Source organism: Littorina saxatilis, linkage group LG1 (genome assembly GCF_037325665.1).
Source record: "Littorina saxatilis isolate snail1 linkage group LG1, US_GU_Lsax_2.0, whole genome shotgun sequence".
In the NCBI taxonomy this organism is placed as follows: Eukaryota; Metazoa; Mollusca; class Gastropoda; order Littorinimorpha; family Littorinidae; genus Littorina; species Littorina saxatilis.
In genome coordinates this window covers 73992256-74019803 of record NC_090245.1, presented here as the reverse complement: position 1 = coordinate 74019803, position 27548 = coordinate 73992256, and the positions used below count along the sequence as shown (strand labels likewise).

General features: G+C 42.8%; 2 protein-coding genes across 2 annotated transcripts in view; one reads left to right on the top strand and one right to left on the bottom strand.

Annotated features, from left to right (window-relative positions):
- The window catches only part of LOC138978700 (transient receptor potential cation channel subfamily M member 8-like), a 41573-nt gene that overhangs the window by 6486 nt on the left and 7539 nt on the right, over positions 1-27548 (bottom strand). Inside the window, exons 6-21 of the mRNA XM_070351497.1 lie at positions 27483-27548; positions 25949-26147; positions 15226-15332; positions 13813-13892; positions 13010-13197; positions 11586-11734; positions 9154-9552; positions 8535-8552; positions 7579-7668; positions 7005-7088; positions 6496-6602; positions 4764-4992; positions 3966-4030; positions 2510-2618; positions 1955-2089; positions 540-785 (exon numbers count right to left, since the gene is read on the bottom strand). The exon at positions 27483-27548 is cut by the window's right edge and continues 101 nt beyond it. Of these exons, the coding sequence (XP_070207598.1) occupies positions 540-785; positions 1955-2089; positions 2510-2618; positions 3966-4030; positions 4764-4992; positions 6496-6602; positions 7005-7088; positions 7579-7668; positions 8535-8552; positions 9154-9552; positions 11586-11734; positions 13010-13197; positions 13813-13892; positions 15226-15332; positions 25949-26147; positions 27483-27548 (2271 nt within the window). The remainder of the gene's footprint in view (positions 1-539; positions 786-1954; positions 2090-2509; positions 2619-3965; positions 4031-4763; positions 4993-6495; positions 6603-7004; positions 7089-7578; positions 7669-8534; positions 8553-9153; positions 9553-11585; positions 11735-13009; positions 13198-13812; positions 13893-15225; positions 15333-25948; positions 26148-27482) is intronic.
- On the top strand, positions 15762-20643 carry LOC138978692 (uncharacterized). The gene has a single exon (XM_070351486.1). The coding sequence runs from the start codon at positions 17896-17898 to the stop codon at positions 19498-19500; it is 1605 nt and encodes a 534-aa protein (XP_070207587.1). The 5' UTR covers positions 15762-17895; the 3' UTR covers positions 19501-20643.

The following is a 27548-nucleotide window of genomic DNA, read 5'->3' as shown; positions in this document are numbered from 1 at the left end:
GTCTGTGTTGTGTTTCTTAAGCCCTGATACTTTCGCTGTGAACAGTTGGGTCATTCTCGGGCGCATTCGTGTACACGGAGCTTTGAGGACACAGAGGAGAGTCAGCAAAACATTGACTCTGGATGCGAACCCACGGCAATAGCGACGAAGCGATTTGACAGCCTGCTACCGAATGAGCTATCTCCCCGCCAGCAAGTCAGATTTCAAATACAATATGTCGGAGTGTTCATCTGAATAAATTATTGTTAAAAACAATGAGTGTTTACAACTTATCAGCGCCCAAGCCCAACGATATAATGTAAACGACAGCTATAATTTCCCGTTATTTCCTTATTTCGTTGATATGTGGATGTCGTTACGGAGGATAGATTGTTACATTCATTAACAAAACTAAAATGTTCTCCCGACGTCTGCACACGCAAAAGTATTATACTGTTTTCCTGTTCGCCTCTTCTTTTGTGTGTGTTTGTGTGCTTCTTTCTTTACTTGTTTGTTCAGCTGTTTTGGTAGTTGTTTGATTGATTTGCAAGTCTCTTTACCATTCGTCGAATCATGACAAGCTTTGGTCCAAGCTCTTTGTTGATGGTATAGAACACCAAAAGGCGGAAGAAACAGGGAATCACATTGGCTGCCAAAGTCAGCCTAGCCCAATCAAGGCAAGCGTTGCAAACATAGAGGGACAAAATCCGAAGAATGCCACCTGTGACAAATCCAATGAAAGCAATGATATCCAGGCTGTTTTTCCACTTGTTCCTGACTGACCCGCTTCTGCTGGAACTGAACGGCTGCAACAATTGAAAAAAAGAAAACAAAGAAACATGACAGACACGTCTTTGTGAGAAATCACTAGATGCTCTGCTAGTTTGTCTGTCTGGTGTCCCTCTGTTGGTGTTTCTGTCTCTGACAATCTTTCATTCTGTGTGTCTGTGAGTCTGTCTGGCTATATCGCATCTTGTCTTTCTGTCTGTCTGACAATCTTTCCTTCTGTGTGTCGGTGAGTCTGCCTGGCTATATCTCATCTTGCCTTTTTGTCTGTCTGCCAATCTTTTATTCTATGTGTCTGCGAGTCTGTCTGGCTATATCTCATCTTGCCTTTCTGTCTGTCTGTCAATCTTTCATTCTGTGTGTCTGTGTGTCTGTCTCCCTCTGTCTCCCTCTCCCCCCCTCATCTCCCCTCTCTCTGCCTCTCTCTCTCTCATTCGCCCTATCTCTCTCTGTGTTAAAGTCCGGAACAGAGTCTACTGTTCACCTGTACATAGTGCCAGTGATATTTAAAATTCTATATTGCTATTATACGCAGAATAAATGAAGAAAAAACAACTTGACTGGAACGTGCCGGAATGTTCTCGAAGCCAAGGGAGGCAACTCTGGCTTTGCTAGCACTGATCTAACAATAATGGATAGTGCGCCCCTTCTTATTTTCTATCACAACGTTGACGCCACCGGATCCGCCATCTTGGGACACCGTTCGTTACCGCAACACTTACTAGGTCGACAGTGTAAAATCGCACCTATTGAGAAACCACATTGTTTCCATTTCCTAAATCACAAACTGAGAAAACATAAGAGGGATGCAGATCGCATCTATGAACCCGTTTTAAATCAGTGGTGCTTCTAGTATTCAAGGGAGAGAAGACTCTCGAAAGTACGATTATTTCCCTTTCACCCTGTTTGTCAGTGTGGTGGGGTATAGTAAGATGGCGGCACTCTGGTTACGCTGTTTCATTGGCTGTGCGCTATTCATTATTTTTAGATCAGTGTTTGCTCGCCATGAAAGGGAGTAACTCTTGCCATGCAAGCATACTTTATCATTCTCAAACGAAAACCAGGGCGAAGCCGGGCCCTGACTGCTAGTAATTACTAAGGAGACCGTGCGTGCGTTCGTGCGTGTGTGCGCTCGTGCATGCGTGCGTTTGTGTGCGTGTGTGTATGAGAGAGAGAAGGATCCAGGTACCGTGAACTGCCTGACTTCTTCCATGAAGATGGTGAGGACCCAGATGGCCAGCAAAGACTCCAGGTAGTGCCATTCAGATGACAGCTGTATCAGTAGAATGTAGCTGTACAGGCACAGGAACGCAGCGTACGACATCTGGAAAGCAAAGACGGCAAAGAAAAACAAGCCAACAAACAAACACACGGAGAAAAAAATCCACGAAAAAGCAAACAGAACTTTTTTTTTAAATAAAGCACGCACGCACGCACGCACGCACGCACGCACGCACGCACGCACGCACGCACGCACGCACGCACACACAAGCACACAAGCACACACACACACACACACACACACACACACACACACACACACACACACACACAAAATGACAAGGAGTAAAATAAAAGTTTGAATTGGGAATTAGCGAACAGAATTAAGAAGAATAATGCAATTGGAATAAGAACAAAAAAAGCAATTATAAGTAGAGGAGGAAACTGTATTAATTAACAACATGGATGTTAAGAGAGGGATAGCAGCAGCCAGACACACAAACCCCACGCTAGAAAGACTTACGAAATTCAAACAAAAGATGACCATGGGAGTATGATAGAAAATCCCGATCTTCTTCAGTGCAGGAATTCTCTTCTCTGATCCATCAGACGTCTTTTTCTCTGTTTTGGATCTGCGCAAGCAAGTAACATACTTTCCACAACTAAGACATTCTTCCCATAGACTTTTCTGGTACATACTGCGAAATGTTTGCAGGGCCGGACCAAATGAGTTGTAAGGGGGGGGGGGGGGGGGGGGGGGGGGGTTCCTCCTTTTGGGGGGGGGGCAAATCAGCGAAGTGGCGAAGCCACAAGGGTCCGGAAAATTTTTGAAAAACGGTCAAAATCTGTGCAATCTGGTGCATTCTGGGCCTTGTTTTGAGGGTTAAGAGCAGCATTGTTTTGGTGCTAAAACTAGTAAAAAAAACACACACTCAAAGCAAGGTACATGCTTTTTCCAGGGGTGGGGTTCCGGAACCCCTGGAACCCCCCCCCCCCCCCCCCCTGGGTCCGGCCCTGGTTTGTCTTCTCTTTGTCAATCTACTGAATAAAGTTATTGCACAGAATTTATGAAAAAATCGCTATCACTAATAACCTTTAAAGGAATTTTGTACACAACTGATCAGTGTAAAATATCGCTCATGAGACGGACGGTGCGCGACATCCCACACATATTGTTAACCCAGTGAATGTTTTGACACTGCATAAGAATAGGAATGATGCCACTCTCAGGAACAAAAGGTTCAAAAAAGAGTGTGTCAGTCCAAAGGTGGCAAGAACACGCTGCTGGTCGAGAGTGAAGATTGTTTGCTGGTGTTTGATTGTGAAATGTGTGAAACCAGAACGTTTGACGTGATTCCAGATGCAGCAGAAACAGCGAAGAAGGACATGAGACGGGACATGCTCTCCCTACGAAGAGGGCAGCAAGTGAACTGGGTCCGCTTCAAAGAAGAACTTGAGCAACTAAACACAGACTTACATGACTATGTGCGTATAATAAGAACATTCCTCAAAACAGGAGAAAGATTGTAAATGTATCTGACTTTGTGTTGATATAACTAGTGTCGTTATCGGGCAACGCGATCGATCACATTGACATTGGCATTGGTCTCAGACTAAAATACACTGTCGACTTCGGATGTTACCAAGTGGATAATAATCAATTCCGGGTTCAGTTTACCACCCGCTTTTTGTACCGTCCTTTCGTTGCGCGTGATATGTAATATCCCCATTGCAAGGGGCCAATGGCCCATAGCAATAAAACGTTCGTATTCGTATTCGTTGTCTCTCGCATACGTATTCGTATTCGCTCTCTCTCTCTCTCTCTCTCTCTCTCTCTCTCTCTCTCTCTCTCTCTCTCTCTCTCTCTCTCTCTCTCTCTCTCTCTCTATTTCTCTTGCTCTCTCGGTCGATATCACAGAATCTGAAGGTGATAAAATGATATAGATTTGTTTTATTTAAATACAAAAATAAGGGCTTACTTTTCCTCCTTCCTGAATTTAACGGCCGTGGGTATAATCACGACAAGGATCATGCTCAGCAGCATCTGCAAATACAAAACGGCAGAAATCAGGACAAACGTTTGTCCTTGAATGGTTTTCATGTTTCGCTTTGTTCATTCAGTCCTTACATGTCACTCCTCTTCTGGATTCGTGAAATTCTCCGTGTTCTCGCTTACCTACAAGAATGGGGTTTTACGTGTATGGTCACCCCCACCCCCCTCACCTGTACCCCCCCCCCCCCCCTAGTCATACATATGCAACAATGCCTTCAATCCATGCAAACAATATTTACTGCAAGAAGTGTGCTATGTTGAAGTGTCCTATGTTGAAGTTTGCGGGTTTGAATCTTGGCCCCGCCTGGTGGGTTTGGCGCGCAGATTTGTTCCGGTCTCCCAGGTCAACTTCTGTGCAGACCTGCTAGTGCCTTATCCCCCTTCGTGTGCACACGCAAGCACAAGACCAAGTGCGCACGGAAAAGATCCTGTAATCCATGGCAGAGCTTGTTGGGTCATAGAAACACAAAAATACCCAGCATGCATCCCACGAAAGCGGCGTATGGCTGCCTGAATGGCGGGGTAAAAACGGTCACACACGTAAAACCCCACTCTTTCAAACACACGAGTGAACGTGGGAGCTTCTGCCCATGAACGAAGAAGAAGAAGAAGAAGAAGAAGAAGAAGAAGAAGAAGAAGAAGAAGAAGAAGAAGAAGAAGAAGAAGAAGAAGAAGAAGAAGAAGAAGAAGAAGAAGAAGAAGAAGAAGAAGAAGAAGAAGATACCTTGACCATCCTGTTGGTGTGAACAAAAATCTCATCCATCCAGATGAAGTTGATGAAGGCCTGGCAGGCTGGCTGTGCGAGGAACCGCTTGGTGTCCGCCTTCATCGCCAGCAGAATGCATGAGCTTCTTCCCCACACGGGCAGTTCTCGCTTCAGAACCTTACGCGTTTTCTTCTCGTTGTCAGCGTAACAGGCGTTCAGGACACCGATGGCAAGGTCTTCAAACTCTCTGCAATAATTCAATTCAGTTCACTTCAATGCAATACAATACAACTCTATTATCTGAGTGCAACAAACAGACATTTTTCTTTTGGCTCGTGTACGAAAACATCACATAAAAACACACTGATAGTGGAATAATACCGGATATTTATGAACCGTAAACAACTTAACTCCTCTCTGCTGTAGAGAGTGCAACTCCCGCATTGATCTCTTCAGCCATAAAGATAATTATTTGCTCCAGCTGAGAAGACAACCAGGGTAGCTAGGATGTATTATGTACCACCTAAAGTCAGCTCAGACTGGGGAGGCCTTCATCTAGAAATATAGGGAGAACATTAATTCTCAAAGCGTTGGACAGGCTTGTTTTGGCCCTATTCCACACTGACCACGAATCCCATAAATCCCCTGAATCGCCACGAATTGATACATTTTAGGATTCGTAGTTGAATCGTAATCAGTTTGTGAAGTTCTTAAACTGATTTGTATATATTCGTAGTCAGTTCTTGCAATTCTTGAGCAACCAGGAATTCGTGGCAAAAGTTTTGAGCTGTTCAAAATGTTGGCCACAAATCCCCGAATGACTTAGGAATACCTACGAATCCATTACGATTCAGTTAAGATGCCTAAGAATGTACTACGAATTTGTTACGAATTAACTGCAATTTTTCGGAATCGGGAGTTCCTGGCCAAAATTTTGAATCATGGGATTCGTGGTCTGTGTGGAATAGGGTCATGATCGGTTGAACAAGCATTCTTTGTATCCCTATAGAAAGGCTAGGACCCACAACAGATTCAGAACTTGTGAGAACTTGTGAGATACTGCATAAACATGTTAATTACTTCTTTGTTTGATCAAATTACTTCATATATAGTGCGCAAGTGCGATTTAACTATGAAATGGGGTCATTTTTCTAGTCGTTTGAGTCCAGCGAATATCTTCATAGTTGTTGTGCAGGAACTTCAGTTTGTTCACAACCATTCACCAAAGTTTGCTGTCTAAAGGTTGTTACCTTCTCCCCAAAATGTGTTCCAAATTACCCTTCCGAGATTTTCAGTGACACGAACGCTTTCCTATCAAGGGATTGCCCTGAACTGCTGCATCAGATTACCGATAATTTGAGGACGGGGGTTGGGGAGGGGGTGTTTTCGTAAACTCGGACATTCAGATTATCCAAAAGGTAGAAGTCTGGAGGGTTCTTCTTCTTCTTCTTCTCGTTCGCTTCTTTTAGACGTCCACTCCTGTAGCACGCACGCATGCCGCCGTCTTCTTTAGGGCCACCAGGTCTCTAAACAGCTTCTCCTGCAGGGGGGTCTCATCCGGCCAAGCTGTGCTTCTTCTTTCTTCCTGCAGCGGACGTCTGGAGGGTTTAAATTAGGCTAAGGTATGTATGGCTCCCCCTCGTACTGAACCCTAACCGATCCCCCAATTCGGAACATTTTTATGTTTATGGGTTGCATTTGGTTGGGGTCACCCTGTCTTTTACATTCTGTAAATATGGCTTCCGCTTACTTGGCTTGGCTATCAAGACGGTTGATTTCCTCAACGCTGGAGCGGTCGTAACGTTTCCTTGTGGCCTTGATGAGCGCTACTGCCATCAGCGCTGCTCCCATCGTGTCCTGAAATGTTACAAACATAGGTGTTAGTCTCTCTCTCTCTCTCTCTCTCTCTCTCTCTCTCTGTCTCTGTCTCTGTCTCTCTCTTTCTCTCTCTCTCTCTCTCTCTCTCTCTCTCTCTCTCTCTCTCTCTCTCTCTCTCTCTCTCTCTCTGTTGTCTTCCGATCAATACCTGTGACACAGATTAAGTACTTCTGTTTCTTTATCATAATGGCGGGTGTCATTTCTTAGCCAAATAGTTGAACAATATGATTCCATGCTGTCGATCAAACAATCAGAAGGCTATACGCCTTTTAGAACATTCTACAATGCGTCAGCTTGTAAACAGGTGACTCTAACGCTGCATTTTTTTCCACCGCAGATCTCGTTTTCATGAAGCAGAATTAATGTTTGCTAAAAACTCACTGTGGCTTCCTTGAGAAAGACTTTGGCCAGGTCAAATCGCCCGGACAAGACTGCCCATATAAAGAGTCTCTGAGCTGTTTCTTCCTAGAAATAAAAACCACAAGAGAATACAAGAACACAAACTGTCTCCCTGTTAAAGCGCACTCACGCTCTCACGCACGCACACACACATACACAATCGAGCACGCGTGCACACAAGACAAGGAACTAACAGCAGCACACACAGCACACACAGCACACACACAGCACACACACACACCACACACACAAACACACACACACAGAGACACACACACACACACACACACGAACACACACACACAGCCGCACATTTGACGTTATTCTTTCTATCTCTGGAGATATAATACGCACGGATGCACGCACGCACTTAAATACGGACACAGATACAATGAAACAGACTTACACACACACACACACACACACACACACACACACACACACACACACACACTCACAGAAACACACACTCACACACTCACACACACACACACACACACACACACACACACACACACACACACACACACACACACACACACAGATCCATAAGCACCTTTGTGTCGGGATATTTTGGTTTCTTGTAAAAGCTGCCCAGCAATTTCTTTACCCTTGAAGAGATCCTTTCTTTGATATCCCTATCATCCTGGATTGTTTAAAAAGGCAACAAAACAAAACAAATTTTTATTTAAAAGTTTTTGAATATACACGTTCGGATTAGTGTATTGCTATCTAGGAAACAAATATACATAACAATATCACAATGCAAAAGAGTGTCAGGGTTTTACGTGTAAACGGCACCTTCCTCTAAAAACACAAAAATGTAGCAAAAAGAATGTAACCACGAATAAGCACCATTTACAGACAGGAGGATAGATCTTTGCAAGACCATTGCGTTGTGAAAGAGGCAGAGGCAGGAAGACCGACCGACTGACAGACATTCCGACAATCCGACAGTCAGACAGACAGACAAACAGAGAGACAGACAGAGAGACAGACAGAAAAATAGACAGAAAGACAGACAGACAGACAGACAGACATACAGACAGACAGACAGACACACACACACAGACGGACAGACACACACACACACACACACACACACACAGACGGACAGACACACACACAGACAGACACACAGACAGACAGACACACATGGACAGAGGGAGTGTGTGGTAGCAACCTGACAGGCAGCCTGACATACAAAATGGCAGAGTTCAGTAAGAGACATACAGGACATAATTATGTCGTGATTCACTAACTAAATTACCACAGCTATAGTTATGCACTATGTCGAGCATTAAACCTACTTTCCCGCTAAAAAACAAACAAACAAAGCACAACGTGAATACAAACCAATATTTATCCAAGGCGACTTTTCATAAGATGATGCCTCCTGATTTGCAACTCTGTTGCGTCTTTCACGACTCAAACCGTTAGCTTCTTTTGAAAGAGGACCCCACATCTTACGTTATGCACTAACGAAGAGACAAGCAAATCAAATCGACGTACCTTTTTCGTTCCCAATGCCTGAAACAGAATATATAATCAGGTTTTAAACAAATGGAATGAGGGAGAGGGGCGACCGATTTGAATGTGGAGAGTGACACTGAGAAATAACATAGTTAATCAATACGAATGGCTGACTTAATGCATTGTAAGGGCATATCTCTTGCTGACATAGGAACACAAAAGACGAAAAGGGGAGATTATCAATACAGTTATACAATTTTGCACCAATGCTTGTTCAAAAGCCTTCAGATTCAAGCAAGCATGCATGCAAGTACGCACACAAATACGCACTCACGCACACACCCACCCACGCATGCAAACACGCAAGCACACGACCATTCACGAAAACAAGCACACGGACACACACACACACACACACACACACACACACACACACACACACGCACGCACGCACGCACACACAAAAACACACACACACATACACACACACACACACACATGTAAGCCTACGTAGGGTAGTGCTTTGCACAAGTCATTGATTTCCCCAATCGCAGCTTTTATCTGCAATAGTGAAGGGGTCTTCGCTTCCCCAAAACAAACAAACAATAAAACAAGCATACAAACACACACACACACACACACACACACACACACACACCTTTGTATGTTCATAGAGAAGGGCCAAGCATTTGTCTTCCGTCGCTTCTCCCGTGGCCGCTGTTGTCTCCAATAACGCCGAGTTTTTTTGTCTTCTGCAGCAGACCTTCATACAACCTCTTCGTTCACTCTCTTCATCCGATGAGGAATTGTCGTCATCCTCATTTTCTCCCTCCTCTGCGAGCAGCACGGAATCGTTGTCATCGTCTTCAGTCTTGCGTAGATAGGGTGTGATCTTTTCTTTGCTTTTGCTTTTCTGCAATGGTGAGAAGAGTGCTTCGTCCCGGAGAAACTCCTTCAAGCTGACATCATGTTCCAGAAGCAGCTCCACAAACTCAGCCCGATGACGTTTCTCTATGGACATCTTCAGCAGTCCGTGAAGGTCTCTTCTGGTGGGAGGCTATGTGAACAGTATTGTAACAATTCGGTAACGTTAGACAAACAAGACCTGTACACATTCTTACACACAGAGTTTGACCCACAGCTTCTTTGCCTAACTGACGCCAATCACACAGTGTCGCCTCAGAATGGGAGAGTTCTCTGCAGTGACCTACTTTCGTTTCCTATTTCCACTTGTCCGATCTACATCGTGTATTCATTTTTTTAAACACGGTGCCCCTTCGTCCACATACTTTATTGTTTATTACAGCAAGGATGAGTATTCGTTGTAGGGGAAGAGCCCCTAATGTGTACCCTAATACTTGTTTCATGCTGATAACTAGCTTGTTTCCTTGCGAAGAAGTTCCATTTTGTGCGTGGTAGTTGTTCTTTCTTTCGTTAACCGTTAGGTCTCATTTGAGCGACTTGCCTTTGATAGACATTCAACAAAAAATAAATACAGTAAAATTCACAACTGGTTATATTAGGAGCCATGGCGCCTTACATGGACATGTGAAGAGGCCGTCACAAATCATTGTAAAAAGACCATTATTTTTAGTGTTCGAGTCAGATGTATTTGTTTCGGTTCGATGAGGATCTTATTTGAAGCAAAAAAAAGAAACTAAAGAAACTTATCAAAATTAGAGAAAAAATAAAAGACATTATCAACTCTTACGCAAAGAAGACTGTGACATATTTTTGAGAGCTTGAAGGCTAGTTGTAGGTTACTTTTAGCAAGCTTCTTAATGCATACCTAAACCCAATCTTTATCATTTCCTTTCTTCTGTTGGTTATAAGATAGAAGATATGGTCCATATTAGGGCACACACACTTACTTTAAGATGTTGTCATTATTTTTGTTTGCGCTAGAAAGACTGGCCAAAGACTACTAAAATGTAACAATTACATTGTCATATGTAGCAATTGTGTGTGTTAACGACAGTAGCCTATATGTGGACAGAAACCGGTCCGTTTTAAGTGTCAAATATTAGAGTGAACGCTGTCAGAAGTTTACAAAATGTATGTTGTGTTTAAAAGCCCAACAGTTTTGTGGTGTTGTGCGTACGCAATTGTTTTGACATGTTTAAGTTACTCAGAGAAAGTCAATTTTGCTAATGAAATTGTTTTGAGCGCTCTAGCACCATTAGTTTGTCAGATTGGGAGGTGGTCCTTATGAAGAGCCGGTCCATAGTATGGGCCTTTTCCCTAGTTTTTACACTTTGGCCTCCAAGCAGAAGCAAACAATATTAGGCGGATGAATCACAGTTGTTTCCCCATGCGCCCCTGTCACACAGCTCTACGTCCTTACGAAGACCATGCCGATCACTCCGATCTGAAAAAGTTATTGAATCGGGACATATCGCCGTCAAAATCCAGCACATGGCAAATTAAAAAAATCCTACATTATGACTGTACTGCGCCACGACCCGGCTACGCTTACAATTGTTTTGTGCAGTTCAAAATAAGCGTAGGGAGAGCGTGCAGCTTCCCGACCTAGCAGATCCTACCCCGACCAAACCACGCTCATGGAGATCCTCCCACGTTTGGCCCACGATTGGCGACACTCTCTGACACTTTTCCATCGTTGAAGAAGCGGCGTCTATGTGTGACTGGGGTTTAAGCAAACTTTCTATTTGTATTTTGCTGTTGTGAAGCTTCCATTTTAAACCTCGGACATCGTGCAAGTAGATTCACATCCGCTTGTACGTATTTATTTTCCCCTTTCCTCTCACTCCCCAACTTCATCCCACAATGGTTTCATGATATAAAGCTCTTACACGTGTCCGGATTTTGTAATGAAAAGTAAGCGAAATACATTCATGTCAGAACATCAGTAGTATTTATAGTATTAATTTGACCGTTGATTCCGTGGAACACTCATACAAAAGCCCTCGTCAAGGTTACAAGGAGACAACATTCCCTTGGCTCTGTAATGTTTGTTACTTGGACGTGGGTGATTCCCTGGGATGGCTACACAAACGCCCTCGTCAAGTTACAAGGAGACAGAATTCCCTCGGCCAAATAATTAACTCCTTTGAGATGCTGTTTTCTTACCAGATCCGTAGTGCTTTGCCTGTGTCCTTCACTGTTACCCACTGATGTGTCTGTGAGGTCTATGTCAGCCATGATCTCGTTCCTGGCAACATCCACGCGGTTCCACGCGATAGCCAGCTCCATCTTCTTCTTCACGCTCAACTGTTTGGCTGTGAAAATAAACAAGACTAAACTGGCATGCATACATGTCGATGGATATCTGAGAGTAGGAATGAGCTTAGAGCTGAGTAGTTGACCAACATTTTGAATTGCCCTCTGATTTCTTAACAATAACAATACGATAACAATAGCAAACACTTTATTGTCCATCAACATGAATACGTTCAAAATGGGGGAAAAAATTGACACATCTAACCTGCCCGTTAACTGTTTATTTAATACATACGAATATTTCCGAATATATCTAATATCGCATATTTTCAATTGGGCATATATTACAAATCAACAGCCTGGCTGAATTCTATGCAAAGGTTGGATTTTTTGCTAAATGAATGTTAGGTATCTGATCAGTTACGAACTTAATTCAGCACTTTGAAAAATCCTTCTCTGCACAAAATCAAAACATAGCCAAGATGTACATTCTTGGTATGTTTCCAAGTGAAATGGGGGCCCGGTAACGCAATTTGTCGAGATTTGTGATCTGTGAGTCACGCGTTCGAATCCTGGCCGATACGAATCGAAACGTGTGAACTGTACGGTATCCGTGTCCCCGCCCCGTATTACCACTGTGGCACGAAAAAGACCGCGGTCATTCCGCCAGAAGAGCATGTGGCTGCATGATAACACTTAGACTCTGTTGTAGCTCGACTCTGTTGAAGTGTGGCTCTGTTGCAGCTAGCTTTCAACTGGGAGGAAGCGAGCCAAATTTCCCAGCGACGTGACCAAAAAAAGTAATGACATAAAACTGAAAATGAGATAAGAGGTCCTTCAATTCAACCTCAACACATTCCAGAAACCAACGACTGTGTGCAGAAAGGAAACGTGTTGTTGAATCAATTATGTACGCAAAACCTATGTCTTCTGCTATCTGGTGATGGCTGGTTTCTCGTGTTGAATCTTTTAGTTTCAACCTTACATATTGACTAAATGTTTTAATATCGCTTCACGCGACTTGTTTATGTCTTGTTCTCGGTCTGGACAGGTCTCTGAGTCTGTGACGGTAAACAGGATCTTGTTCACGGGAAGAACCGCATCTGTGAATAAGCGCCCTTAGGGGCTCCGCTCACATATGCAACTTCAGCAGGACCGACGACGCACTGCAGATTATCCCAGCCCACAACACGTTGCGTGAAAGAAAAACAGGCCAAATACTCGTCATAACCCCTATCGCGGCATAAATAATAGGCAGTGCGTCGTCTGTGCCACTGAAAGTGCCCATGCATATTCTGCCCATTACGCGCTCACCCAGTCAGTGTTTTTCTTACCTGTGAGGAAGGCTCGCAAGATGGCCACGTCAAGGTCGTGGCTTGACCTCACGTGAGGGTCCACGTGAAACACGGACATCATCTTGCGCGTGGCGTCCTCTCTGATACAGCTGGTGACCAGTCGGTTCACCTTGTCTTCCTCTTTTGGAAAGCTGCGCTGTATCCTGTCCTTGATGGTGTCAGCTTTGCTGTTGATTAAAAAGTGATGAAAGAATTATTCAGAGGGTATTTCTCTTTTTCCGACCTCTCTGTCTTTATCTCTGTCTATCTGTCTCTGTCTATCTGTCTCGGTCCCTCTCTCTGTCTTTGTCTGTCTGTATGAATGTCTGGCTATCTGTCTGTCTCTTTCTGTCTGTCAGTCTCTCTGTCTTTGTCTGTCTGTATGGCTGTCTGTCTGTCTGTCTGTCTGTCTGTCTGTCTCTCTCTCTCTCTCTCTCTCTCTCTCTCTCTCTCTCTCTCTTCTCCATTATTATCATCATTTCTGTTTCTAATTTGTAAGCTTCTGTCAAACCCGCAGTGCACAATCGTGGATTTATTCTGAGTTGTTCAGAGAAATAACCGTTTTAACCGCAAAAGTCAGCTGACATATTCCCGCTTCCCGATGGCTATCTATCTATCTACCTACCTACCTATACCTACCAATATATCTATCTATCTATCTATCTTTATATCTATCTGTCTATCTATCTTTTTGTTTGTCTGTCTGTCTGTCTGTCTGTCTTTCAGTCTGTCGGTCTAACTATCTATATATCAATCTATCTGCAGAACTACTGCACCAGGAAGGATTATTGGTAAAATAGTACCTGGTTAGGCCACGGACACCATGGGTGTGGTTATTCGCTTGCTGAGCCTCTGCCAAGATATCAGCGCACTTCCCAGAGCCCTGAAAGGGGAAGAAAAGTTGTGTTAGGACATTTAGATTTCAAAACAAATCTTGGAAAGCATCGCCTACCCTTCCGGACAAACGTCAAAAATGTAATGTAGGGAGAGAAATTGAGAGAGAATGAAAAAAGGAGAGAAAGAGAAAGGGAGAGAGAGGGAGAGAGATTATGTGTGTGTGTGTGTGTGTGTGTGTGTGTGTGTGTGTGTGCATGTCTGTGTGTTTGTGTGTGTGTGTGTGTGTGTGTATGTGTGAGTGTGTGTGTGTGTGTGTGTGTGTGTGTGTGTGTGTGAGAGAGAGAGAGAGAGAGAGAGAGAGAGAGAGAGAGAAGGGGGAGTCAAAAAGAGATAGAGGGAGAAAAAGTGAATAAAAGAGAGAAAAGGAGAGGTCGAGAAAGGGAGAGAGAGGGAGAGAGAGAGAGAGAGAGAGAGAGAGAGAGAGAGAGAGAGAGAGGGAGAGAGAGAGAGAGAGAGAGAGAGAGAGAGGGGGAGAGAGAGAGAGAGAGAGAGAGATAGGGGGAGAGAGAGAGGGAGAGAGAGAGAGAGAGAGAGAGAGAGAGGTCGAGAAAGGGAGAGAGAGGGAGAGAGAGAGAGAGAGAGAGAGAGAGAGAGGGAGAGAGAGAGAGAGAGAGAGAGAGAGAGAGAGAGAGAGAGAGGGAGAGAGGGAGAGAGAGAGAGAGAGAGAGAGAGGTCGAGAAAGGGAGAGAGAGGGAGAGAGAGAGAGAGAGAGAGAGAGAGAGAGAGAGAGAGAGAGAGAGGGAGAGAGAGAGAGAGAGGTCGAGAAAGGGAGAGAGAGAGAGAGAGAGAGAGAGGTCGAGAAAGGGAGAGAGAGAGAGAGAGAGAGAGAGGGAGAGAGAGAGAGAGAGAGAGAGAGGGAGAGAGAGAGAGGGAGAGAGAGAGAGAGAGAGAGAGAGAGAGGTCGAGAAAGGGAGAGAGAGGGAGAGAGAGAGAGAGAGAGAGAGAGAGAGAGAGAGAGGGAGAGAGAGAGAGAGAGGTCGAGAAAGGGAGAGAGAGAGAGAGAGAGAGAGAGAGAGAGAGAGAGAGAGAGGTCGAGAAAGGGAGAGAGAGAGAGAGAGAGAGAGAGAGAGAGAGAGAGAGAGAGAGGGGGAGAGAGAGAGAGAGAGTGAGAGAGAGAGAGACAGGGAGAGAGAGAGAGAGAGAGAGAGAGAGAGAGAGAGAGAGAGAGAGAGGGAGAGAGAGAGTATGTGCGTGTGTGTCTGTGTGTGTGCGAGAGAGAGAGAGAGAGAGAGAGAGAGAGAGAGAGAGAGAGAGAGAGAGGTGAGACAGACACACACACACAAACACATAGACAGTCAAACAGACAGGCAGACAGTTACTTTGATGAGGATGACTGGAATGTTCTCCTTAATGGCTTTGTCTACAGTCTTCAGTGTGTTGACTCCTCCTTCCACCACAAGCATAGTGACAGCCACTTGCACTGTTTCTGCACACACACACACACACACACACACACACACACACACACACACACACACACACACACACACACACATACACACACACATACACACACACACACACACACACACACAAACACACACATACGCACACACACACATGTAGAATTCACAAAGAGAAGGACATACAGTTAAATTAAATGTTTTTGTCATCTCCAAAGTCAAGGGACAACAAGTCGCGTGAGGCGAAAATACAAAATTTAGTCAAGTAGCTGTCGAACTCACAGAATGAAACTGAACGCAACGCAACGCAGCAAGACCGTATACTCGTAGCATCGTCACTCAACCGCCCGTGGCAAAGGCAGTGCCCGTGGAATTGACAAGAAGAGCGGGGTATTCGTTGCGCTGAGAAGGATAGCACGCTTTTCTGTACCTCTCTTCGTTTTAACTTTCTGTCACGGTTCAATATTGTTAAAACTGATTGTTTCCAGTTTTGCCGAGATATGTGGTAGAAGGGAGGGAAGTCAGGTTAGGAAAACAAAACAAGCTTAAACGAGTTATAGAACCTAGTGTCAGAAGTGAGACGGTCACGTGAGTGTGACGGACAGGACGGCAGTTGTAACCTAAACTCACAGCGCGAGGACATGAAGTGTCGGTCTCAGGTGGTTCTCGTTTGAACTCCTGACAGGACGGAAAGTGTGAAGGCTTGTTTAAATTCCGTTTCCCTAGAACAGTGTGGTGTGATGTCTTCAAGGAAGAAAGCCCTTGTTCAAATGGCTTCTGTCAAGATGATGTTTTGCTCAAAGATTCATCCTATCACGGGATATTATGATCCTGCGGTGAATCCAGCCTAGATCAGATGTCAAGCCTGTAAATCCAGTCCTCAGGGCATTGAGCCTGTTATCGATGCTGTTCCTGATATGGAACCTGTCAGCTTCGTCCGCGTTCTCGTCTTCGACTGATCCTGATCTAACACTGATCGGGAACTTCGTCTACGTCGTCGAATGATCTCGTGCATGAGCTAACACTGATAGGGTTCTCGACTTCATCCTCGTTTTCATCGTCGGCTGATCCGGGTCAAGATCTGACACTGATTGGATTCTCGGCTTTGACTTCCTTCTCGTCGTCGAATGAGATAATTCTGGTTAGGAGACTGATCCTGGCAGGCTTGTCAGGCAAATGAACAACGAATCTGGATAATTGTTCCGAAAATTGTTTTCTTAGTGTTTGACAGTATTGGTTTATTCTGGCACTTTTTCAGTTATATAAGTATATTATGTTACAGTCATTGTTCCTTTGAGTTATTTCTTTTTAGTTTGAATGCATGAAAGTTGATAATGTTGTTGTGTTTGTGATGATCAAGTCTTTATTGGTTGACTAAATTGATTTGGTCTGCAAATAGTTTTCCTGGTTTAGTATTGGGCATGAAAGCGAGTGATTGAGTGTGAGTATCTGATTTTGATTCTGTGTATTCATCTTCCACGCATCAGTGCGTGACAAATGGTGGCAGCGGTGGGATTGTTCGACTTGTATTAGACTTACAGTTGTTTGGGATTAGACAAATTGTGAGAATGATGGGGGTTGGAGGGTAGATAGCCTAGGATGTCATGATATTTGCGATGCAAAGGTGTTTAAGAACATCTACAGAGTGGTTTGCGTTTCAAATATGGATTAGTTTTTGTTTTGGGTATAGATTTAATCTTGATTGGATTGTTCGTTGAATTTCCGAATGTTGTCCTTGTCAGATACCATTGGTTGTAGATAGTTCATTCTTTCTGAGCGAGTTCTGATCGAATAGTGGTCTAGCCAATGATTACTGTTTGCAACAATGTCTGAGGAAGCTCCCAGCCCGGTTGACGAGTTCGTGGGGAGAATATTGAGATCTGGTGCAATGTATCCTGTGCAACCCTCATCAAAGGAGACTGCAACGTTGTTAAAACCACCGTTCCAGACTAGCACTCCGTTGATGAACCCAAGGCACCAGGATGAAGGATCAATACTACAGGGATCAATGAGTCTGGGTTCCTTACCCCCTCAAGCGACATCAACAGGAGGAGCGAGAATGAAAACTGACCCATCTTATGATAAAAGATCGCAGGAATTCAGACCTCAGCAATCTCGTGCAGGAAAATCTACCACGAGACAAGACGCCAAAACCCAAGATGAACAAGTATCAGAGTTAGCCTGCTGGGAGAGATATCAGGGTTTGGCAACTTCAATGGGTCTTTCAGGAATGGCTTTAGCAACTTTTGTGGCAGACCAAGTACAGAAGGAAAAAGACCTGCGACGACAGGAAGTATTGACGTTACGGCAAGAAACTTTGCGTCGAGAAGAGATGCAAATATTGCTGCAGCAACAAGAAGAACGAATGCAACAACAAGAAGAACGAATGCAACGAATGCTTCATCAACAGGAACTTTGCGTCGCGCTGAGTTGAAACAGCAAGAAACACTTCGTCGTGAAGAAATAGAGTTACAGGAAAAAGCACGCCAAGAGAAGTTGCAGCTCCGACAACAAGAGATAGAAATTTCACGTGAAACCTCTCGTCGTGAGTCGACGACTACATTCCATGACAACTACAATGTCATCATGACGAAATGGGATGAGTCACAAGACTTAGATTTTTTCCTGCAGAATTTCGAACGTGTTGCTACAACTCACCAATGGCCAGCCAACAGATGGGCCGTGAGGCTCGCAGATCAACTCACTGGGCGAGCACAAACGGCAATGTTAAAGATGAATCCTGAAGACGCAGGGGACTATGAAATGGTAAAAGCTGCCTTGGTGGAAGAGTACCATAAAACGCCCGATCACTACAGAAGAATGTTTCGGGAAATGAGGAAAACGCCGGAAGAAAATTTCAAACAATTCGAAGAAAGGATGCGGTTAGTGTGTAACCGATGGATTGACACATCGGGAATCACCAAAGATTTTGAAAACCTAAAAGAACTGATCCTCCTGGAGCAGATGCTCTCATCGTTGGTCGGCGAGCTGGGGTGTTATGTGAGGGAGAGGAAGCCCAAGTCAGCAAAAGAAGCAGCAAGGATTGCATTCAATCACCTGGATGCTAAAAGGGAAAGCAAACTGGACTCAGGAACAGTTCATTCATCCAACCACGGAAAGGAGAAGAATCGGGACAAAAACAAACAGGAAAATACGTCTTCAGGGGAAGAAGACAACTCAGGAAGCAAAGGTGGAAATCGGCCAGCAAGAGACTTGTCTTCAATAATTTGCCACAAGTGTAAAAAACCTGGACATCTCATGCGCGACTGTAAGTCAAAGGGCTTCAATGTGATCCACACTTCCGGGAAGAAACGGGTCCCGTTGTGGCATAAACTGGAACCACTCTGTGAAGAATGCGAGAAAATTCCGTTCCGGAGAGATCTTCAAGTCAGAGTCAACGGAAGGGTGTGTTGGGCCATGCGAGACACTGGGGCTGACGACATCTGTGTTAAACCTGAGTTTGTAAAGAAGGAAGACTACTTGGGGACCACAGAGACGGTGTGTCTGGCAGTGTTGAAGGTATCGGGAGAATATCCAAAAGCGTACATCGAGATCGACACCCCGTTCATAAAGGGGAAAGTACAATGCATAGTCATCGATGATATGGGACCAGATGTCTTCGTCGGAGAATACGCAGTGCGTGACAATGGGAAAATCGAGCAGCTTCCGGTCTACCCCAAGAAGAGTCTATTAGTCATCACTAGGGGCCAAGCAAAGAAGGAAATCAAGATCAAGGTGACCCCCGTGATACAGATTGAAGTCTTGGACGTGACTCCAGATACTCTGAAGAAACTTCAGAGGGAAGATGTGTCGTTAAAAAGGGCGCATGAAGCTGCAGTAAAGAAAACACCTGAATCTCCGAACTCAAAGGTCACTTTCAAATACGCCAAGGGGATTCTTAAACGAGTTTTCACCGACCATACAGGGACTCACACACAAGTTTGTGTACCTCAAACACTCCGCCATGTGGTGTTGAAGCACGCCCATGACACCCCAATGAGTGGACATCTGGCAACAAAGAAGACACGGGAAAGAGTCTGGAGCACTTTCTATTGGCCAGGCATGTGCACGGAGATCCAACGTTACTGCCGATCATGCGACAGATGTCAAAAGGTGACACCTCGAGGCAAGGTCTCCAGCTTCAACCCTACGCCATCACAATCCAGGCGATTCCTGGCAGCGAGAACGTAGGCGCAGACTATCTCAGTCGGGCGGTTGAGTAAACTGTACCGTGATATCAAGAACTGTAACTGCAAACGTACTATGTAGTTTGAGCTTTGGAGGGGCGTGTGTCACGGTTCAATTTTGTTAAAACTGATTGTTTCCAGTTTTGCCGAGATATGTGGTAGAAGGGAGGGAAGTCAGGTTAGGAAAACAAAACAAGCTTAAACGAGTTATAGAACCTAGTGTCAGAAGTGAGACGGTCACGTGAGTGTGACGGACAGGACGGCAGTTGTAACCTAAACTCACAGCGCGAGGACATGAAGTGTCGGTCTCAGGTGGTTCTCGTTTGAACTCCTGACAGGACGGAAAGTGTGAAGGCTTGTTTGAATTCCGTTTCCCTAGAACAGTGTGGTGTGATGTCTTCAAGGAAGAAAGCCCGTGTTCAAATGGCTTCTGTCAAGATGATGTTTTGCTCAAAGATTCATCCTATCACGGGATATTATGATCCTGCGGTGAATCCAGCCTAGATCAGATGTCAAGCCGGTAAATCCAGTCCTCAGGGCATTGAGCCTGTTCTCGATGCTGTTCCTGATGTGGAACCTGTCAGCTTCGTCCGCGTTCTCGTCTTCGACTGATCCTGATCTAACACTGATCGGGAACTTCGTCTACGTCGTCGAATGATCTCGTGCATGAGCTAACACTGATAGGGTTCTCGACTTCATCCTCGTTTTCATCGTCGGCTGATCCGGGTCAAGATCTGACACTGATTGGATTCTCGGCTTTGACTTCCTTCTCGTCGTCGAATGAGATAATTCTGGTTAGGAGACTGATCCTGGCAGGCTTGTCAGGCAAATGAACAACGAATCTGGATAATTGTTCCGAAAATTGTTTTCTTAGTGTTTGACAGTATTGGTTTATTCTGGCACTTTTTCAGTTATATAAGTATATTATGTTACAGTCATTGTTCCTTTGAGTTATTTCTTTTTAGTTTGAATGCATGAAAGTTGATAATGTTGTTGTGTTTGTGATGATCAAGTCTTTATTGGTTGACTAAATTGATTTGGTCTGCAAATAGTTTTCCTGGTTTAGTATTGGGCATGAAAGCGAGTGATTGAGTGTGAGTATCTGATTTTGATTCTGTGTATTCATCTTCCACGCATCAGTGCGTGACACTTTCTGAGCGTGTTTTTAATCCAAACATATCATATATATATATTTTTGGAATCAGGAACCGACAAGGAATAAGATGAAAGTGTTTTTAAATTGATTTGGAAAAAACATTTTGATAATAATTTTTATATATTTAATTTTCAGAGCTTCTTTTTAATCCGAATATAACATATTTATATGTTTTTGGAATCAGCAAATAATGGAGAATACGATAAACGTAAATTTGGATCGTTTTATAAATTTTTATTTTTTTTTACAATTTTCCGATTTTTAATGACCAAAGTCATTAATTAATTTTTAAGCCACCAAGCTGAAATGCAATACCGAAGTCCGGGCTTCGTCGAAGATTACTTGACCAAAATTTCAACCAATTTGGTGGAAAAATGAGGGCGTGACAGTGCCGCCTCAACTTTCACAAAAAGCCGGATATGACGTCATCAAAGACATTTATCAAAAAAATGAAAAAAACATTCGGGGATTTTATACCCAGGAACTCTCATGTCAAATTTCATAAAGATCGGTCCAGTAGTTTAGTCTGAATCGCTCTACACACACTCACACACGCACACACGCACGCACACACGCACATACACCACGACCCTCGTTTCGATTCCCCCTCGATGTTAAAATATTTAGACAAAACTTGAGTAAATATAAACAAGTCGCGTAAGGCGAAAATACAATATTTAGTCAAGTAGCTGTCGAACTCACAGAATGAAACTGAACGCAACGCAACGCAGCAAGACCGTATACTCGTAGCGTCGTCACTCCACCGCCCGTGGCAAAGGCAGTGCCCGTGGAATTGACAAGAAGAGCGGGGTATTCGTTGCGCTGAGAAGGATAGCACGCTTTTCTGTACCTCTCTTCGTTTTAACTTTCTGAGCGTGTTTTTAATCCAAACATATCATATCTATATGTTTTTTGGAATCAGGAACCGACAAGGAATAAGATGAAAGTGTTTTTAAATTGATTTTGAAAAAAAAAATTTGATAATAATTTTTATATATTTAATTTTCAGAGCTTGTTTTTAATCCAAATATAACATATTTATATGTTTTTGGAATCAGCAAATGATGGAGAATAAGATAAACGTAAATTTGGATCGTTTTAGAAATTTTTATTTTTTTTTTACAATTTTCCGATTTTTAATGACCAAAGTCATTAATTAATTTTTAAGCCACCAAGCTGAAATGCAATACCGAAGTCCGGGCTTCGTCGAAGATTACTTGACCAAAATTTCAACCAATTTGGTTGAAAAATGAGGGCGTGACAGTGCCGCCTCAACTTTCACGAAAAGCCGGATATGACGTCATCAAAGACATTTATCAAAAAAATGAAAAAAACATTCGGGGATTTCATACCCAGGAACTCTCATGTCAAATTTCATAAAGATCGGTCCAGTAGTTTAGTCTGAATCGCTCTACACACACACACACACGCACGCACACACACACGCACGCACACACGCACGCACACACGCACATACACCACGACCCTCGTTTCGATTCCCCCTCGATGTTAAAATATTTAGTCAAAACTTGACTAAATATAACAAGTCGCGTAAGGCGAAAATACAATATTTAGTCAAGTAGCTGCCATTTTTCAGCAAGACTGTCAGTCCACCGCTCATGGCAAAGGCAGTGAAATTGACAAGAAGAGCGGGGTAGTAGTTGCGCTAAGAAGGATAGCACGCTTTTCTGTACCTCTCTTTGTTTTAACTTTCTGAGCGTGTTTTTAATCCAAACATATCATATCTATATGTTTTTGGAATCAGGAACCGACAAGGAATAAGATGAAAGTTTTTTTAAATTGATTTGGACAATTTAATTTTGATAATAATTTGTATATATTTAATTTTCAGAGCTTGTTTTTAATCCAAATATAACATATTTATATGTTTTTGGAATCAGCAAATGATGGAGAATAAGATAAACGTAAATTTGGATCGTTTTAGAAATTTTTATTTTTTTTTACAATTTTCCGATTTTTAATGACCAAAGTCATTAATTAATTTTTAAGCCACCAAGCTGAAATGCAATACCGAAGTCCGGGCTTCGTCGAAGATTACTTGACCAAAATTTCAACTAATTTGGTTGAAAAATGAGGGCGTGACAGTGCCGCCTCAACTTTCACGAAAAGCCGGATATGACGTCATCAAAGACATTTATCAAAAAAATGAAAAAAACGTTCGGAGATTTCATACCCAGGAACTCTCATGTCAAATTTCATAAAGATCGGTCCAGTAGTTTAGTCTGAATCGCTCTACACACACACACACACACACAGACACACAGACACACAGACACACGCACATACACCACGACCCTCGTTTCGATTCCCCCTCGATGTTAAAATATTTAGTCAAAACTTGACTAAATATAAAAACGAAATCCCTTGACTTTTGGGGTACGTAACGCGATTGTTAATTTTAAGATTTTTTTTTTTTTTCATTGCTAGGATGTCCCATCGTTGGGAAATTCCGGTCGCTTCCTCCCAGTGGAAAGCTAGCAGTGACAGGGTCGCACTACCCCAAAGTCAAGGGATCTATTAGTCCCGTTTCCCCGTTATCCCAATTTGCCCCCATCCCATTTTGGCGACATTTCTCAGGCCAAGTGTCCTTTTACCACCATATCATGTACCATTAGCTCCACCTCCCATTTTGGCGCAATCCCGTTTCGCCGTTAGCCCATTTCGCCCCCATCCCATTTTCGCGACATTTTACAGGCCAAGTGTCATTTTACCACCATGTCATGAACCATTAGCTCCACATCCCATTTTGGCGCAATCCCGTTTCGCCGTTAGCCCATTTTGCCCCCATCCCATTTTCGAGACATTTCACAGCCAAGTGTCATTTTACCACCGTGTCATACCACTAGTGCCACATTCCATTTTGTCGCCATGCCGTTTTGCCGTCATCCCATTTCGCCGTCATCCCTATTTCGCGACATTTTGGATTATGGCAAAAATGGGATTTGGCGTAAACGGAATGTCTTCCTAGTTAAATAACGCAGTATAGTAGTATAGTGAGGCTTGGCAAGAAGAATAAATAAGCAAGTCGCGTAAGACAAAATAACAACATTTAGTCAAGCTGTCGAACTCACAGAATGAACGCACTGCTTTTTTCACCTAGACCACATACTCGTAGTTTCGTCAGTCCACCGCTCGTGGCAAAGGCAGTGAAATCGACAAGCCATGCAGAATAGTGCGGTAGTGGTCGCGCTGAGCAGGATAACACGCTTTTCTGTATGTCTATTCTTTTTAGCTTACTGAGTTTGTTTTTAATTCAAACATAATTATCCTATCTATATGTTTTTGGAATCAGGGACCGACAAGGAATAAGATGAAATAGTTTTTAAATCGATTTCGGAAAATTAATTTTAATCATAATTTTCATATTTTTAGTTTTCAGAGCTTGTTTGTAATCCAAATATAACATATGTATATGGTTTTGGAATCAGAAAATGACGAAGAATAAGATGAAATTGTTTATAGATCGTTTAATAAAAAAATAATTTTAATTACAAGTTTCCGATTTTTAATGACCAAACTCGTTCATTAGTTTTAAAGCCACCAAGCTGAAATGCAATACCGAAGTCCGGCCTTTGTCGAAGACTGCTTAGCCAAAATTTCAATTAATTTGATTAAAATATGAGGGTGTGACAGTGCCGCCTCAACTTTTACAAAAAGCCGGATATGACGTCATCAAAGACATTTATCAAAAAAATGAAAAAAACATCCGGGGATATCATACCCATGAACTCTCATGTCAAATTTCATAAAGATCGGTCCAGTAGTTTAGTCTGAATCGCTCTACACAAACACACGCACAGACAGACAGACAGACACACAGACAGACAGACACATACACACACACACACACACACACACACACACACACACACACACACACACACACACACACACACACACACACACACACATACACCACGACCCTCGTCTCGATTCCCCCTCTATGTTAAAACATTTAGTCAAAACTTGACTAAATGTAAAAATGGGATGGCAGCCAAATGGGATGGTGTCAAAATGGGATATCGCGCTATTGTTATGACACGGTAGTAAAATGACGCTTGGCTTGTGAAATGTCGCGACAATGGGATGGGGGCGAAATGGAATGCGGTGAAACGGCATGGCGGCCAAATGGGATATGGTGTCAAAATGGGATGTCGCGCTATTGTTATCACATGTTAGTAAAATGACGCTTGGCTTGTGAAATGTCGCGAAAATGGGATGGGGCAAAAAATAGGACGGCGGCAAAATGGGATTGCACCAAAAGGGGATGTGGAACTAAAACCACCCCCACCACTCAGCGTAGAGGCTCTAAACAAGAAAAATTAATAAAAATAAAAGGCATGCATTACTTTGTGGAATGCAATATTTTTGCGATATTTTTACATTTTTACAAATCGCGGTTTTAGGTTCGACGTGATTAATTTTGTAAAATGTTTTTACATTTTTACAAATCACGGGTTAACAGCAACAAGATTTTTTCTATTTTTTTTAACTTTCTGAGCTTGTTTTTAATCCAAACATAACATATCTATATGTTTTTGGAATCAGAAAATGATAAATAATACGATGAAATTATTTTATGAATCGATTTCTAAAATTGTAATTTTGATTAGAATGTTTACATTTTTAATGACCAAACTCATTCATTCATTTTTAAGCCTCCAAGGTCCGTAGACTCGTTGAGCGCGCGAGTTAATGATCACCTGGATAAAATACCCATTGTCTTACATGCCCGTGTGTTGACGTGTCCTCGCGCAAAAGGAAGCCTCCTTAGTTTAGATTCTGAACACTTTGTATACATTTCTAGTCACACTCTTTAACCTGCATACAGACATGCTGGCAAACATTTTTTAACACAAGTCGCAATAAGCAAAAAGTATAGAACCTTGTCACATAACACTTTTCTGGCAACATTGAGATTTGAGATGCGACTAAAAAAGGCAGGCATTAAAAAAAGGAGAAAAAAAAGGAAAAAGATGTGAGGAAAAAATGGAATGGTAACGGGGAAATACACGGACTTAACCCATATTCTTGCCGACTCAATTCGGCTTGAGGCCTTCGCAAGGGGGGCAAAAGACCTCTCAGTAAGTCGTTTTTATGAAGAAATAATTTGCATGCATGCCTGAAAAAATATTTTCTTTCAACAAATGCAATGGTCTAATTAACCTCAGTCATTTGGTATCTACTAATAATGACAATGACAGAACAGTTCTTGAGAAGTAGTGGGAAATCGAAGTACCAATGGGTCTCAAATGAGCTATACACTTTTCCAAACCTTTGCCACCACTGGCTTCGTAAGCAATGGCGTTGTCGGAGATGTAGTTTTCCAGTGCGATCCGGAAGTCAATCTCTGACCCATAATGTGGCGCTGTTCCTCGTTTGGAATCATCCAGGAACAGGAAGTGCGTGTGATTTGGATCCAGTGACGTAGTTTCCGTGTCATGCTCGATCTCCGACACTTGGTACTCGACCACCTTTACAAACCGTTCAATGAAACAACAAAACAAAACAAAACAAGTCGCGTCAGGCGAAAATACAATATTTAGTCAAGTAGCTGCCATTTTTCAGCAAGACCGTATACTCGTAGCATCGTCAGTCCACCGCTCACGGCAAAGGCAGTGAAATTGACAAGAAGAGCGGGGTAGTAGTTGCGCTAAGAAGGATAGCACGCTTTTCTGTACCTCTCTTTGTTTTAACTTTCTGAGCGTGTTTTTAATCCAAACATATCACATCTATATGTTTTTGGAATCAGGAACCGACAAGGAATAAGATGAAAGTGTTTTTAAATTGATTTTGAAAATTTAATTTTGATAATAATTTTTATATATTTAATTTTCAGAGCTTGTTTTTAATCCGAATATAACATATTTATATGTTTTTGGAATCAGCAAATGATGGAAAATAAGATAAACGTAAATTTGGATCGTTTTATAAATTTTTATTTTTTTTTACAATTTTCCGATTTTTAATGACCAAAGTCATTAATTAATTTTTAAGCCACCAAGCTGAAATGCAATACCGAACCCCGGGCTTCGTCGAAGATTACTTGACCAAAATTTCAACCAATTTGGTTGAAAAATGAGGGCGTGACAGTGCCGCCTCAACTTTCACGAAAAGCCGGATATGACGTCATCAAAGACATTTATCAAAAAAATGAAAAAAACGTATGGGGATATCAATCCCAGGAACTCTCATGTCAAATTTCATAAAGATCGGTCCAGTAGTTTGGTCTGAATCGCTCTACACGCACACACACACACACACACACACATATACACACACACATACACACACACATACACCACGACCCTCGTTTCGATTCCCCCTCGATGTTAAAATATTTAGTCAAAACTTGACTAAATATAACAAAATCATGTCTACTTAACTAGCTCACTCTGTTTGGGTTTATACATAGATATGCATTTACATACAATTGTTTCGCTTTCGGAAGCAGAAATAATAATACATACTAAAATCCGTCAGTAACATTTTCGTTTATGGGAACCTGCTCTAGAAACTGATAGTTTTTTCCCCGGTAATGTATTGTCAAATGTTTTCTTCAGCAATATTAAAATGGAATTACTTTCATTTTTAAACCTGAACAATAGCATCAATATCAAAAACCTGCAACAGAATCCCTGTACATTCTACTCTTTAAAATGGAAAGAAACTTGCAAAACAAAACGAAAATCTGTATGCACATAAAAAAATTAGCACACACAACAAAACCACCTTTTCGGAGGTAGATAATTTTCCCAAATAAGCACACTTGATATTTAAAAGATACTCCAGGTCAGTCCCATGCTAACCTTTGTTCCATCATTCTTCATGAGAAGGTCTCTGTTGTTGACACAGCTCCAAGGTGCAATGCCGAT